Raw genomic sequence first — 17,518 nt, 5'->3', positions numbered from 1 at the left:
GAAATACTGTGCAGATTTCTCAGTGCACAGAGTTCATCAAATGGCCGGAACTTTCCGATCCACCGTCCGATCGAGCAGAAATTTGGATAGTAAGTGGATAACTCATTTTTCTTCATTCTGAACGGTCGGATCTTTGATCGGAGCTCTGAATCGCCGGTTATTTGAGGTCGAACAGAAGCAACTCGTAGTTGTTCGGGAAAAGAAAACATTTCGCGGCAGTCTTCATCATTTATTCTGATCAAGGGTAATTTGTGGTTCGATTTGGCTGAATTTGGTGGGATTGTTCGAAACTCACAGACCTACGATCGGAATGGTGGAGATCTGATTTGGAGTAGTGAAGGTCTCCATGTTGTGGCCTGAACAGTAGACACGTTTGTGAGTTTTTCTGACTGTTATTTTCACCGCTTTTGGTATTCTCGTTTGTATGTTTGAGAATCTGTATTTGCTCTAAGTTTGTGAGCATATTGTGGTGTTTGAGTTGCTGTAATTGTTACCTCAAGTTATTAGTGGAGATTTTTGGTTGAGTCTCCTTGGCCCCGTGGTTTTTACCATTCACATTGGAGGGGTTTTCCACATTAAATATCGTGTGTGTCTCTCTTTGCTTGGCTTATGATTTTTTTTGTTGATATCTTGTTTGGAATTGTGATAGCTGAATATCTACAAGTTTTTATTTTTGGGAGAGAAATAGTTTGTGGATAAACATAGTTTCTTCCCAACATAGACATTAGGTTTAGGGGTGCAAGTCGGGTGTGTTGGGCCAGGTTTATGGTCAACCCAGGCCCGACTCTAAAATTTGGGCTTAAGGCCTAAGCCCGGCTTGAGCCTGAGGTCAAGTCTGATTTTTTGAAACCGAGCTCAGCCCACCCTATAATTCGATGCACTCGGGTTGGGTTCGAGCCTGGCCTGGGCTCAGATTAGTCAATAAAACCACTCTAAAATTATACATATATAAATGTATTTATACAAATATATATATACATATATTTATGTATGTATGCAAAATATCTATAAAAATGTTATATGCACAGATATGTATGTATATATATGTAAATATGTATGCAACATTTACATATATACACATATATGCATAAATGTATATAATTGGACCGGGCTCGATCTGGGTTCAGACTACCCAAGGGCTAGGCCCATGCCCGGCCCGAAAAATAAAAAAAGCCCAACTTCTTGTGCCCGGCACAAGGACCGAAAATCCAAGCCCAACCCGTATAAAATTTTGGATCGGGCCAGTTTAGACTCGGGTTGGACTCACCCAAATTGCACCCCTACTTAGATACATCCGTTAGTTAAGCATTACATAATTCCAAAAATACCCTTCTCGTAACAGATGGAGACAAGTGTCTACATCTAATTAGTTAAACACAGTAAAGATTTCATGTCACAACATCTACATCTAATTAGTTCATCATCAACGTTGGTAGCAACAACTGCATCAACAATTATCTTATCCCCATTATCAACAACAAACAACTACCCAAAAAAATAGAAATGCATATTGATAAGACATTAAAAAAAATGTTTTGTCATATACATTTGATTTTACTCATTTGTCAAACCGTTATCCATAAGAGGGATTATAAGTGATTGGATTTGTTGAGTCTAAGCCAAGTTTCAGTTCATAGCCAAAGATAAAGTGAATGAGAAAGCAATGATCCAAATCCATGGTGGGAAAAATCTCAAATGATTTCATAACCTTTGAATACATTTATAGATTGAGTGAATAGAAAAGAATAAGAAAATAAAGAGAGAATCTCTCGGTTACAGTATGTTATTTTAGAGCCAATTGATCACTTAGCTTGCTAATATTATGAAGATTTAATGAAGATGTTGATGGAATCATAATAGCTGATCTACAATTCGAAGCTATACAAGCTGAATCTGTGCTACTTGTAGCAACTGCTGCATTCCCCAATGACATGCATGAAGATGGTGCTGGGGTGGGCTTAACAAGAGATATGCCATTACTAACTGTGGTATAACTTTCACCAAAAAAAAGGAAAGAAAAATCCAAGACAAGATACCACATGCAACCCAAGATGCCACATGAAATTCTTCCCCTCTACTTGTGGCTCTTGTAGTGAACGACAGGATGCCACATGGAATCCTTCTCTTCGTAACCATGTTGCTGTAAACAATAATGCAGATCATTAGCATTTGCTCCAAGGAACAAATCCCTGGAATTATGGGAGGAATTTATTCCATATATCTCCATGGTTAATAGTTTTTTTTCCAGTAAATATGCCTATCCCTTGTGTTTTGTGTCCGTGGTGTCTATATAGTTTAGAGATGGACCTTTGCATCCACCCCAAAATGTAAAGGGACACTCCCATTTGTTTTTGGTTTTCTGACCTTCCAAAAGAATAGTCACACATGCAATGGTTAAGATCATTTGATTGTAAACTTAAACATCATCCTCATATATTAGAAAATTCCCTGATGAAAGGCCATCAGAATGCTAACTCCCCTCCTTTGTGCAACATTTATTGGCAGAGCAAGTGTTGCCATCTAAACAGTTTTTTGATAACACCTTAAAGGAATGTTCCTGCTATTTCCTTTCTTCCAAGGAAACAGAAAATAGATGGTTTCCTGAATTTCTGTACCACAGGTTTATAAGTTATTTAGTTGACATTAGTTCATCAAAATCATTTTTACATGGAGGACAAAACCCCACTCTTATTTTGGAGTCAACTAGCATGCTTTGCATGCCTTTATCAATGGACAATTGATGGAGCCAGTGATTCACAAAGAAATGTTGCTTGATTATTTATTAGATCCTTTTTCATTATGCCCTTCCTTGGGACAAGGAAAAACATCAGATTTATGTTTACAGGAAAGGTCAACCTGTAGGCCGAAATCAATAAAATTGCTCTCCCCAGTGTTTGGCAAGGGTATAATGGCTCAGTGTTTGACTGTATAAATCTACCAGCACAAGTTCTGATAACCATTCATTTTTTCATATTTTCTGCATATCAGTATGCGTTTGTCGAAAATATATATAATAAATGGGTTGTTTTGTGATTTTTTTAACAGGTAGAATTGGAAATTTTGGTTGATTCCGATTCTAACTTCTAGTTGAATCAAACAGCAACAATCGAAATCTGATTCTGATTCCTGGTTGAACCAAACAGGTGTCAGAAATAGATGATTCCGATTCCAATCCTGTCCATGAACCAAACTGACCCGAATTTTCAACTTCTCAGTTTTGTATATATGAGTTGGAATTAAAAGAGTAATTCTCACTTTTGTATATTATTAATTAATTAATAGAAATTAAGGCCCCATTCGTTTTTTTTATAAATTATTTATATTCGAATAAATATTTTTCTAAGAAAAACTTACCCAAATGAATACATTTACCTATATTCTTATATTTCCCATATAAATAACGCAATGACAATATTCAATATTGGGATGCTCCACCATTCTACTTGTTCCGTTCTCATATTTATATATTTATCTTGTCAGAGAGGGAGGACTAGTTGCCCATAACCTAATCTTCTCTGCCGAGACTAATGGATTTTAATAGACCACACATGGTGATAATGGTCAATGGTAGTGGGCCTGGGCCCTCAATATTGAATATTGAACTGTGACCTTGTGAGGGTTTCTCATTCGAGAGGCCAACATAATCTAGCAATTCCCATCAAATGGGGACTAAACTAGTTATGATCACATGGACCCACCAATTAGATCTACGGTCCATTAATGACGCATGTGATGTACAGGCGATAGGTGATGTACACCCAGATTAAATTTCACCCAAACTTTATACAAGCATTTGAATTCAGAGTTCAGACAGAAATCATCAAATCCATCCCTCGCCCCTCGCTCCTTGGTCAGGCCTCGCACCAACAGCAAAGTATCTCTTTCAAATATTTAAATCGTGACAGACCTGCAACGCCAAACCCTATCGCGTAATGACGTCACCAACGGCGATACACCCGAGGCATGACGTGGCCTATTTCATAGCCACGTGGCAGACCAGAAAACATTTTAAATTTCTGGCCCAATCAGAGGTTGGTATATTATCCAATATTCAAGGTTTCTAACACGTGACTAACGGAATGGTTGGTTGGATACGCCTGAAATCGAGAAATATCTGCTACCTCCGTTGGCTTGGCATAGCTCTTCCAAAAACCGTGACCATGTATCACAGCCCTCGCTGTGTTGATATGAGCCCGCCTTGAATCAGATGAAATGATGTTAAGTAAAGTGGGACTCAAATGGAGAGGTAAACCTGGGGCTGATCTCCCATGTCAGCGGCCTGTTCTGCCACGTGGCTACTTATTTTTTGCCATGCTGGGTCACAAGCAACTCCTGTTGGATGACTGTCTTATTAGTAATTTTTCCTTTCAGAGTCTTCCATTAAACGGTCTGATCTGCCATCAGTGCCATGTCCCCACTTATTTGCCCCGCTGGATCACAGGCAAGCCACCTGCGTATGACACGGTCTTTTCAAAGTCATCCGGTCAACGGTCTGATCTTCCACGTGGCAACTTACTTGCCACGCTGAACCACGGGCAACCCGTCTAATTTTCCAACCAACGTTGTCGCCACAAGTTTTTCCTCCTGTCAAAGTCTTCTACCCCGACCCACTTCCGTTTTCCCCCTCTCTGACTCTGTAACTCAGCCTCTCAAAAACCCCAACACCCCTGTAACCACAGAACCAGGTAGAACAAAAAGAGGAGAAGGTGAGAGAGTGAGAGAGTGAGAGAGATGATGATGATTCCCTACTTCTCTCTATTGTTGTTACTTCTGTCTGGTCTTTTCTGTTGCCTGATCTCTGCAAGCATCTCTCCCGGCTGGACGCTTCGAGTTGGGGGACCCAACACAAACTTGACATCAGCAAACAACACCTTTTCTCTGTCCTTCATCAGCGTCAACTCAAACAACCCATCTTCAGTTTCCGCTGCAATTTCCTACTCCGGCATCCCTGTCTGGAAAGCCGGTGGCGACGACGGCGTTGTTGACTCCAATGCGGCCTTTGAATTCCGCACAGATGGCAATCTCCGCCTCGTTAATGGATCTGGCTACGTCGTCTGGGAGTCTAAGACGGGCAACCGCGGCGTTACAATGGCGACGCTTGAAGACACAGGTAATTTTGTTCTGAGGAACGACTCGGTTATGGTTTGGTCTACTTTCGATAATCCAACAGATACGATCTTGCCGACCCAGAATTTCACCATGGATAAGAGATTGCGATCTGGGTCTTACTCTGTTGTTCTTCTGAAGTCTGGAAATCTGACTCTAAGATGGAACGACACCATTGTTTACTGGAATCAAGGTTTGAATTCGTCGATTGATGCGAATTTGACGGCCCCCAGCTTGTCCCTTCAATCTATTGGACTTCTGTCGCTTTACGATCTTAAGCTTGCTCAACCTGTTGTTGTGGCTTATAGTAGCGACTATGGAGAGGGTACTGATGTTCTTAGGTTTCTGAAGTTAGATTCTGATGGAAACTTGAGAATCTACAGCTCTGTTAAGGGTTCCGGTGCCTCCACTGAGAGGTGGGCTGCTGTTTTAGACCAGTGTCAGGTTTTCGGGTGGTGTGGTAACATGGGGATTTGTAGCTACAACGATACCAAGCCTATTTGTGGTTGCCCATCTCAGAATTTCGAGTTTGTGGATCCGAATGACAGTAGAAAGGGGTGCAAGAGAAAGGTAGAGATTGAAGATTGCCCTGGCAATTCAACTATGCTGCAACTGGAACATACCCAGTTTTTGACTTACCTTCCTGAGCTCTCTTCCCAGGTCTTCTTTGTTGGAATATCCGGTTGCAGGTTGAATTGCCTCGTAGGTGCTTCCTGTGTTGCGTCTACCTCTTTGGCTGATGGAACGGGACAGTGTTATTTGAAGGTTTCAGATTTCGTTTGTGGGTATCAATCCCCTTCCCTTCCTAGTACTTCTTTTGTCAAGGTCTGCAGCCCAGAGCTTCCCAACTCACCCCCATCTTCCCCGAGCTCAACCGATACAAAGACTCGGGGGTTGCGTGCATGGGTAGTTGTGGTTGTGGTTTTGGTAACACTGGTTGGGTTAGTCCTCTTGGAGAGTGGATTGTGGTGGTGGTGCTGTAGGAATAGCCCCAACTTTGGGGGATTCTCAGCTCAGTATGCTCTTCTTGAATATGCCTCTGGTGCTCCAGTCCAGTTCTCCTATAAGGAGCTGCAGCGCTCAACAAAAGGGTTCAAGGAGAAGCTTGGAGCAGGTGGGTTCGGTGCTGTTTATAGAGGGATTCTTGCTAATAGAACAGTGGTTGCAGTGAAACAGCTTGAAGGGATTGAGCAAGGAGAGAAGCAATTCAGGATGGAAGTTGCAACAATAAGCAGTACTCACCATTTGAATTTGGTGAGGTTGATTGGGTTTTGCTCTGAAGGTCGCCATAGGTTGCTGGTTTATGAGTTCATGAAAAATGGCTCTCTCGATAATTTCCTTTTCACAACAGAAGAGCAGCCTGTAAGATTGTTGGACTGGGAGGCCCGTTTTAATATAGCACTTGGAACTGCAAGGGGTATCACATACCTTCATGAGGAGTGTCGGGACTGCATTGTCCACTGTGATATAAAACCAGAGAACATTCTGCTAGATGAAAATTATAGTGCTAAGGTCTCAGATTTTGGCCTTGCAAAGCTTATAAATCCAAAAGACCATAGGCGGACCTTAACAAGTGTCAGAGGAACAAGGGGATACTTGGCACCAGAGTGGCTTGCAAACCTTCCCATAACATCCAAATCTGATGTCTACAGTTATGGAATGGTTTTATTGGAGCTTGTCAGTGGTCGAAGGAATTTCGAAGTTTCAGCTAGCACATCCCATAAGAAATTTTCTCTGTGGGCTTATGAAGAGTTTGAAAGGGGAAATATAGAGAATATTGTTGACAGAAGGTTGACTGAGCATGACGTTGATATGGAACAAGCAATGAGAGCAGTTCAGGTGAGCTTCTGGTGCATCCAGGAGCAGCCATCTCAGAGGCCAATGATGGGAAAAGTGGTGCAAATGTTAGAAGGGATTACATCTATTGAAAAACCACCAGCCCCAAAGGCCACGACAGAGGGATCTGTAAGTGGGACTAGCATAAATGCTAGTAGTAGTGTGAGTAATTTCTCCACCTTTGCAGCTTCAGGCCCAGGTCCATCCTCAACCTCATCATTCCAAGCCTTAGGAGTTCCATCATCTGTTTCAGGGAGGAACATTGAGAGAACTTCATCCTCTCTGCTTCAAAATTGAACTTTGAACCCTCTTTCTCACATTTAATTGTATGACAGCCGGTTCAAATTATAATCCTTCCAAAAATCTTGTCTATGAAGAAGACTAATGCAGGTAAGTTTTGTTGTATTGTTGTATTGTTATAACCTAATTGTTATATACCCTGTATTCTTGTTTTATGTATGGTTCAAGCTCTCAAATTGAGATTTTTCTTCCATCTGTCATGCATATACTCTTGTACAAGTTCAATTTAACTAAGGATTGCTTATTTGGTCTATTCAATATTGTGTTAAATTATTACTCTCCTGTTACACGGTATAATTGCTGTTTGTACACACTCTTATTTCTAATTATAATTCTTCATGAGGAGTGTCAAACTGCATCTTCCACTGATATAAAGGTAGAGAACATTATATTGGGTGAAAATTACAATGTTGATCCTTGGTCAGCCATGCATTACTTGTTAAATCATGGAGACCATAGGTGCACTTTAACAAGTATTAGAGAGATTATGGGATGTTTAGCCTTGTCATAAAATAAGTGGTACAGGCACATGTAAAAGGAATTTTTGTTCTGGTCTTAGGGAGGTGAAGAGGGGGAACATGAGGGACAGACTGGGTATAGTCCTATTGGCATTTTTTGTGCACAAAGTGGCTGCCCTCAGACTTGAATCCACATTCTCATACTTGCCATCCCAAGGTTTTAATAATGAATATCATCATTATTAAAAGATTGAAAGATTGACCAAATATCAGGTAGACATGGAGCAAAATGATAAGTGAGGCTTCTGGTGAATTTGAAAGCTGACAATCAAGGGAAAAGTGGTTTATATGCCAAAAGGTATTGCATGAATTAGAAACTATTGGCCCTAAAGTCTATGGCAGAAGGTTCTGTAAGTGGAACCAGCATAAATGTTATGAGTGACCTGAGTCTCATCCCACATTTGCATATTCAGCCTTAACTCACTGTTCAGCCTCGTTAATTTTGAGCCTTGGCATTTTTATCATCTATCTCAGGGAGGAGAGAGTAGTAGTCATCCCTCTTGCGTTGCTTTGTGTAAGTTACTAATTGAACATTTCTAATTGGTTGTTTCCCATCATAGAATTTCTGCTTTTATTTGTGTCTGCAGTCATTAGTGCCCCAATCTGTGGAATAAGAGAGACGGTGGCATTTTAGATCACAACATCTAGTACAATCTCACCATTTTGCCACTAACAAAAAGTTCAATTGCAGCTTTTTCCTTGTACTATATCCAACAGCGGTCACTTTGATCTTGTAACTTTTATTTATTTTCTACTACCTACTTTAAATGGCATCCCCCTCTATATAGTCTGTTCTCTCCACACCATCTTTGATTGTTTGAAGTCTTCTTAGTGGAAACAAAGGGAAACTCTACTACCAAAGGAAAACAATGCATCTCTTTCTTCTTTTTATGTAAATATGTTATTACTTTAATAAATTAAATATCTCTCATGGAGGTGTTTTGTACAAACAAGAAAAAGGGATAAAAGAACTTTTATTTATGTAAAAAGGAGTTGAATAGGGTCTGGTGACTGCTAGCAGCTGTATATATTTATATATTTCTCTTGATCAATGAAATTTCCATTTACCAATTGAAGACTAAGCAAAACTTGAGATATTTGTAGTACCTTTTAAATTTAATCCTATTGTTAGAATTTGAGGCATCCATTTCTCTCTCTCACTGGAGTTCAGTTCGGAAGGAGTACAAATACAAATATGTACAGTGCAAATAGACATCCATTTCTCCCTCTCACTGAGGTTCAGTTAGGAAGGAGTATAAATACAAATATACAGTGAAAAACCTTGTATTCTGTATGTATTTGCACTGTACATATTTGTATTTGTACTCCTTCCAAACTCAGCCTTAGGCTTAGTTCGGGAGGAGTACAAATACAAATATGTAGAGTACAAAACCTTGTATTTTGTATTATTTTGCATTGTACATATTTGTATTTGTACTCTTTCCAAACTGAGCCTTGGGTGCAGTCTCAGCCCATTTCACAGAATTCACATCAAGAGCCAGTATCTTAAATTAACCCTATTGCAGATGCAGGCATCAAAGTTGTTTACAGACTGCAGTTTAGTCTAGAGATGTTGAAGATCTACTTGGACAGGGCATATACTGGAAAACTGCTTCCAAGTTAATTACCACCCCATATACCAGCTACAATCAGCAAAGTTATTCATTTGAAAGGTAAAGATCCATGAGGAATGAAGAGGAGCAGCGTTATTAGCCTATGTAACTAAGCATCTTAATCCCTACCATTTGGGATTGACTATTCAAATCCTTTCTTGCCATTGTTCTCTATCAGAAGCCATTTTCTCTCAAATAAGTCCTTGATCATTTCCTACCACTTTAGCTCTCATCTACATCAGCATCTTCATATCTAAACATTTTTAAGCATGTTTCTTGTTTGCCTAGCAGTTTTTTTCCAAGGAGGGTTGGTGTTGAGTAAAGAGATAAAGGATTTAGTGGAGTTTAAGTCACTTGCTATTTTTTTTATTGTTTGTTTTTATGGCCAGCTGGAATGAGATCCTCGTTTACAAGGTCAGTCAGAATAGCCATTCCCTCAAATGGGAGGATGCTATTCTGCTAGGAATGGGAATCGGAATCCCATTCTGCCCGTGAGCACCCCTACCACTCTACCTACAAGGCTACAAAAACAGAATCCTCTTCATCATGTTACAAGGGTTCAACCGGTCTGACCGTCCGATCCAGTCCAGTTCAGTTTTCAAAACCATGCATCTTCCAATAAGCTCTTCCCCACGTATCTCTTAAACTAAAATAAGCCTATAATTCGTCTCCTTCCCAAGGCAATAACCTTGGAAAAGAAATTCTAGAGAATTCCCCCTTGAGAAACTGCTACTTGACCACATATCCCAAGTAGGCATTAGGACCAAGCAAGACAATTGGTCCAATGGTTCAACCTGAAACAAGCGAAAACAATAAGAAAATAAGTAGGAACAAATATCAAAAGCTTTCTTTTAGTTAACAAATACAAAACTGACATGAACTACGAAAGCAGAAGGTAGAAATATTTATTTATTTATTAATTTACCAATAAATATGCATGTTCATTTATCACTGACAATAGATTATCCATATAATGTTGTCTACAAGTTCCATATACAAAACGAGAAAACCTCATGTATAGATAAATATAGATTACCAAGAAAAGGAAGATACAAGACATGCATTGTTAGCAACATCATGGATAAGGTAAGAATGAAAGGATTCTATTATAACAAGCCACATCAACATTTTAGGACAAATGCAATTGAAAAATCAGTAATCCATAAAAGAAAGTTTAGCATAAATTTTTTATGATAGAACTGTCAACCCAAGAAATGGCAACTATAATTGGTGCAGAATCTATCAATTAAAAATAATAAGGTACGAAAGATCATACTCAATTCTTGTAATCAAAGCAAACTGAAAAGAAGTATAGAAAAGAAAAAAAAAAAAAAGAAGGGTCTACCTGAGTAAAGGGTTTGTGAAATCAATGGCAGGCTCTTGTTTCTTCTTTGTTGGTAGCTGAAGTAGTGGTCTTAGACATTGGTGCTGCGTGTAGTAGTGTAACTCTTGTTTAGAGGTGTAAAATGGGTTGTGCCGCCCTCCCCTGTTATAACTCGAAGTTCAGCCTGGCACAGCCCATGTGGGCCCATGCCATGCTGCGGGTCGGGCTGGTCTGTGGGCCAAGCCTTAGGCCAGGCCAGGCTGTGGATTGGGCCAAAGTTGTTTTTGTCTATTTATTTAAAAAATAAAAAGAAAAAACTTAAAATTTTAATTTTATATGAATTTTGATGTATACAATTGCTTATATATACGATAGTTAAATAAATTAGTATAATAAAATTGAAAATAATTGTTTATTTTATTAATATATTATATACTATATATTATTATATAATTATAGTTTATATTATATATATATATATAATATAATATAATATATGGGCTATATTGGGCCGTGCCAAGCCGGGCCGTGGGCGGCACAACCCGCTCAGTCGTGTCATATTGGCCCGGCCCGCAGACCTAAAACCCCAAGCCCAATACAACCCAAACCATCATGTTAGGCTTGGCACGACCAACATGTCGTCATGCTGGGCCAGTCCAAAGTCGGGTTGGACCATGCCATGGGAGGCACAACCTGATTTACACCTCTACTCTTGTTGCTAATGAGAGAAGAGGCAATAGAATTAGGGTTCCTCTTCTTTTGTGTCTTTGGGGAGGAGTTGGAGGTGTGTGCCACTAGTGTGTTAAAGATAAGACATAAGTGGGTTGTAACAAAAAAAGGGTTTGTTATCCTATATGGCAAGAATTACGTAGTTAAATTAGTTATCCGGCTATTTACATCTATAAATACCCTTAGATTCTTCAATGAAGTCATCTCCTTTTCTTGTATTTCATACCATTTTTACATGGTATCAAAGTCAAGTTAGCTTTGTTTCCTTGCTAACACTCTGCAACAACCACTAGTTATGGCATCGCCGTCTTTAACGAGAAAGACAACAACAATAACTTGTGACGAATCGAATTAGAAGTCGCTGTATTATCTACATCTGTTAAACTCTCTAGTTTCAAGCCCATTTACTCATTAAAATTTTGGGTAAATTATAAAGACCCCCCTGTGCTATGGGGTCTGTGACAAAACCCCCCTGTACTTTGTTTTGCGACAAAGACCCCCTTATTATGACCATGAGACAAAGACCCCCCTTGACCATTAAGTAGATGACAGATTGCATTAAATTACCAAAATACCCCACTAAATTTTTTCTATTTTCTTTTTTTTTGCTCTTTTTTCTCTTAAAACCTATTTAACCTATTGTTTTCCTTTATTCTCTTCTTTTCCCCTCCCTCACCGTCCTCTTTCATTCTTTCTCTCTCCCAATTCTCCTAAATGAAAGGATGGAGGAAACCCATTTTTCATCTTCCCTTTATTCTCTTATCCATATTCAATCTCGTCTCTATAGCCGTCGCCAACGATGCCGCGATCATGGGAAACTGCAATGCTTGATAGCCTAACAATAGATGTTTGCCCATATCTTCGTCTTCTCCATCTTCCATCTTTTCCTCATTGTCATCGTTGACTTCTTCTGCTTCCATGGCAACTAGCAAAGGGAGAAAAAAAGGACGGAAAGACTTGTAGTTGACAGAGCCGGAGACTCTCCTCTTGCAGCACTTGCAGAGCCGGAGCCAAAGCCGCCTCCCTTGCAACACTTGTGGAGCCGGCGTCACATCCCGACCTAAACGTGTTCGTCATGGTTGGACTCGTGGACTACTTACTAACTACCAAAACCATTTATACATGGTTTTGGCATCATCACGCCCATCGACTACTTACTAACTACCAAAACTGTAGACTATGCAAATTTCCTTTCCAAGCTTTTGATTCTCCGATTTGACAAATCTACACGAAACAAACCTATTTCCTCCCTCCCCCCTCTCACTCTACCCTTAAAATTTCTCTCCCCTTCCCATCTCAATCATTTGATCCTTTTCTATATATCGTCACTTCTTCCAACATTCATTGGATTATCAGCCTCGTTTACTTGGTTCCTCTTTTCTTCTTTATTCTATTTATCTCCATCTTAGGACTCTGTTAGAGAATATGAACCTATTCAAGGACCTCACCTAACAGCTTAAGCTTTTAGGTTGAATGGTTTCTTTGGGATGGTATCAAAGCCACTTTGACCAAGTGGTCTAGTGTTCAATCCTCAGTACCCTCATTATAATTAATTAAGTTTCAGCAAAGGATATGGGTGGGCCTGTGCTTGTTCACACTTCAAGTCCAATGGACTTTCATGCGAGGGGGCGTGTTAGAGAATATGAACCTATTCAAGGACCTCACCTAATAGCTTAAGCTTTTAGGTTGAATGGTTTCTTTGAGAGACTCCCTCTCCCTCTCTGCTCAAATATCTTTGAATCATCAAAGGAGAAAAATGGAGAACAATCAGCAGTCATTCTGGCAATTCAACGATCAACTGAGGCTACAATCGACAAACTTGGCAAATATTTCTCTTAAGGATTCAATATGGGGGAATTCAGTGATCAGCTGAGTCCACAAGCCGTAGCTAGCATCACGTTGTGGTTGGACTCATGAACTACATACGCCAAAACCGCATATCTTCTATAAATGGTTTCACAGAAGAGAAGCAATGAAGAGATGTATTTTGTTAATTGGTTTCCAGAGGCTCCACAAGGTGTCGGAACCCCACCTCAATGGAGAGAGAGATCGGAATTGAATTAAATGGGTTCAATCCTGATGTTGTTAAGGGGAAGGGCAAGAAGAGAGATCAGGAGAGAGAGAGAGAGAGAGAGAGAGAGAGAGAGAAATGTGAAGTAACGGAATGGGGATTAAAAAATATTATAACGGCTTTTTTGGACAGAAGACTAACGGAAGGGGGTCTTTGTCTCACGGGCATAGTACAGAGGGGTTTTTGTCACAAAACAAAATACAGGGGGGTCTTTGTCACAGACCCCATAGTACAGGGGGGTCTTTATAATTTTCCCTAAATTTTTCGGGTGAATGCTTACAACAAATTTTGTCATCCTGTCCACACCATTGATGTCTAACAAATCACCCTTCGTGGCTTGGACCTCACCCCCTTGATAAATTTGTTGCAAGAGCAGTTCACTCCATATTTTATAATATTCCCCCACACAATATATTAATGTGTGTGTAGCTAAAAAGAAAATTTAATCTTGTTGTCTTTCATGAGCCCATTCTAATCCTCGACTGAACCCCTTGGTGATCGACATGTAACCCTGCCATTACCTATGGCTGATGAGTGATTTCTATCTACCCCACCTATTTAGTTTCACTAACTCTTCCACAACCTAGGCCCACTCCAAACCCTGAATCTGGGCAGCCCATGACTAAGCTTGAACTGACGACCCTTGAACTGGCTGACCTCCCACCATTAAACCTAAACCATTAGATTTTAGTCACATCCCCAAGCCTACTCAGACTGGGTGACTACCTACTCATTTAACTTTGTCTATGAAATGTCTAGCTTCCACCATGCTCTTCTCAGTTCTTTATCAACCCCCTTTGAACCTCATTCCTATGCTCAATATGCCATAGACCCAAAATGGCAGTAGGCTATGAAACATAAACTTGATGCTCTTGAGTGTAATCATATCTGGACACTTGATCTTTCATCTGGGAAATGGGCCATTGGGTGTAAGTGGATATACCACACCAAGTTTAAAGCTGATGGTTCAATTGAACATTTCAATTTGTTGCCAAAGGTTACACCCAAGTCGAGGACCTAGATTATCATGATACTTTTGCACCTATAGCAAAATTGGTTATTATAAGATGCCTATTAGCTTTATTACTGCAATCAGAGGGTGGGAATTGTACTAGCTTGACGTCAACAATGCCTTCCTCTATGATTATCTTCATGAAGAAGTCTATATAACTCCTCTGGTTTATTTTTCTCATGATCATAAAGTATGCCGGCTCAATAAATCTCTTTATGATCTGAAACAAGCCTCATGCCAATGGTTTGCCAAGCTCATTTAAGCATTACTTGATTATGAATTTCATTTGTAGCTGACTACTCCCTCTTTGTTTTAGACAAATCCAAGTTATACATTGTAGTGTTGGTTTATATAGATGACCTGATCATCATAGGTCATAACGGGTGATGACCCAATCATAACTCTTCTTTGAAGTCTTACATCAACACTTGTTTCCAAACAAAAAGATTTGGGCCCATTACAATTCTTCTTAGGCGTTAAGTTAACTGGAACTCCTGATGGCATTTTTCTTGGCCAACAAAATTATATTTAGGATATCATAACTAAATCAAGCATGACGGGTTGCAAGCCATCCAACACAATACAAGCAGCTTGTTGGATGCCTAGTTTATCTTTAAGTGACATGACTAAAACTTTGCTTTGCGGTCCATGTTCTCAACCAACATCTACAATCACCATAACAAGAGCATCTTATAACTCTACAGGTGGTCCAATATCTCAATGTCACACCTTCTCATCAGTTGTTTCTATCCTCCACTAGTGGCTTTGCCCTACATGGTATATATTATACTAGTTTATTCCCATTATATTGTAATTTTTTTAATTTCATTTTATTACTTCATAGTTCATATATAAACAATTGTATACAGCAAAATTCATATAGAATAAAATTCTAAGATTTTTTTTTTCAATTTCTTGTTTATTTTGTTAATTTATTTTTAATTTTCATTATTTTTTACTTTTTTAAAATATGTCCCTCATGGCCCCGACCCACAGCCTGGCCCAACCTGACACAGGCTTGCTTAGGGCCTTAGGCTTGTGCCACAGGTTGTGCCAAGCTTGACATTTGAAGGTTTTGGGCTAGGCAAGTACAACCCACCCAGGCTAGTGCACTGGCACAGCATGGCCCACTAAAGCACGAGCGGCCCACAAAATCGTGCTGTGCCAGCGTGACACAGCCCACCTTACACCTCTAAGAATACCATGCCATGGCTCAAACGTGTACTAATTGTTATCACCATCTCCCTATCCACTCCAAGGGTTCTTTATTATGATAGCAAAGTGACCATCCATATTGTTGCAAATCCGGTCTTCCATGAGCAACCAAGTATATAGATATCGATTGTCACCTTTGTTATGGGCACATGACACATTCAGCCCAAAGAAATCAAGACTTCCCATATCATCGGAAGACATAGGTAAAGAGTCACCAACCCAAGGCTAGCTCGTTGGTGTGTTATCTGGTTTGTTCTAGCTTTAACGCAAAATTAAATCCCACAACCAGTACTTGGGGAAAAAAGGGGTCAAGGGAAGTTATAATACCAAAAAAAAATAAAGGTAAAGAGTTTATTATCCTATGTGGAAAGTCACATGGTTAAATTAGTTAACAAGCTATTTGTTCCTATAAATACCCTTCGAATCTTCAATGAAATCATTGAAACCCTCTTCCTCCCTGCCTCCTTCAATTAGGATTTGAATAGCTCCCCTCCGGGATCCTGAGAGGTGTTAATTTTGAAAGTGGGTTAAAGGGAAGAACATTCCAATCCCTTCCATTAGTCTCAAATGAGGTTCACTCTCCACACACGTTTGGCTGATGTGTCTTTCTAGTTGATATATCACCGACCACCTGGACTCGTATGATAGTGGGTTCTGATCTTCAACTTAGACAATATGAGAGATTAAGAGGGCCCAACATTTGTTTATGATTAGCATCTGTTCATTTTTCTTAATAAGCGATAAAAGGGTGGAGGAAACATATACAAGATGTGTCAAGCACCCTTTGTCCCTTGAGGGGCTCCACATTGTAGAATCTCTTAAGATAACTATTTCCATAATCCAAGGCGGAATAGGGGTGCAACTTGGGCGAACCCAGCCCAAGCCTAAACCGGCCCAACCTGGAATTTCACATGGATTTGCCTTGGATTTTCGGTCCTCGGGTTGGGCTCAGGCCCAAAAAGTCAGTCTTTTTTATTTTTCAGGCTGGGCTCGGGCCTAGCCTTTAGATAGCCCAAACCCAATGCAATCATATACATTTATACATACATGTGTATACATGTAAATGTTGCATACATATTTACATATATATATATATATATATATATATATATATATATATATATATATATATATATATATATATATACATACATATTTGTATATATAACATTTGTATAGATATTTTGCATACATATTTCCATACATTCATAAATGTGTATATATTCGGATAATTACATTTATATATATATATATATATATATATATATAAGCCCTATCCGACTGCATCAAATTACAGAGCGAGGCTGGGCTCGGGTTGAGAAAATTGGGCTTGACTCGGGTTTAGGCCTGAGCCCAAATTTTAGGACCGGACCTGGGTTGACCATAAACCCGGCCCAACCCGCCCAACTTGCACCCCTACACAGGAATGACTCCAATGGACAGTCACTACCAGAAATCTGATGACATAAGCGTTCTCCACTGACAAGGATGTTAAGGGAATGAGGGTACATCCGTACAGGTCATATTGTTTTGCCATCAGCCACAGGCATATAATGGCATACATTCTCAAGAGAGCCATCAAATTGAAAACTTATCAATGCGCATAGAGGAATATGCCATAACCAATAATGTCATAATCAATTGACATGCCATCGTTAACATGAGATTGAACACTAAAAAAGCAATTGATAGTTGTCGTATTCAAGAACCACACATGATGTAAGAATAAATTTACCTGTTTCATGTTCATTAACCACACCACACATGGAAGAGGCTCGATGGTCTGTAAACACC

At 39.6% G+C, this 17,518-nt stretch overlaps 1 protein-coding gene across 1 annotated transcript; it reads left to right on the top strand.

The window, feature by feature from the left end:
* The first annotated feature begins 4,581 nt into the window (after positions 1-4,581).
* LOC148844139 (lectin protein kinase family protein) lies at positions 4,582-7,500 on the top strand. The gene has a single exon (XM_088956719.1). It carries the CDS (start codon positions 4,732-4,734, stop codon positions 7,237-7,239), a length of 2,508 nt encoding a protein of 835 aa, XP_088812845.1. The 5' UTR covers positions 4,582-4,731; the 3' UTR covers positions 7,240-7,500.
* Positions 7,501-17,518: the final 10,018 nt, after the last annotated feature.

The sequence above is a fragment of the Nelumbo lutea genome, chromosome 8, assembly GCF_056320005.1.
Source record: "Nelumbo lutea isolate HS-2025 chromosome 8, American lotus-T2T, whole genome shotgun sequence".
Classification (NCBI taxonomy): Eukaryota; Viridiplantae; Streptophyta; class Magnoliopsida; order Proteales; family Nelumbonaceae; genus Nelumbo; species Nelumbo lutea.
This window is presented reverse-complemented; position numbering and strand designations above follow the sequence as displayed.

Bases quoted from the DNA above. Each gene is read 5' to 3' on its own strand.
- LOC148844139 (XM_088956719.1), top strand. From the start codon at position 4,732: ATGATGATGATTCCCTACTTCTCTCTATTGTTGTTACTTCTGTCTGGT.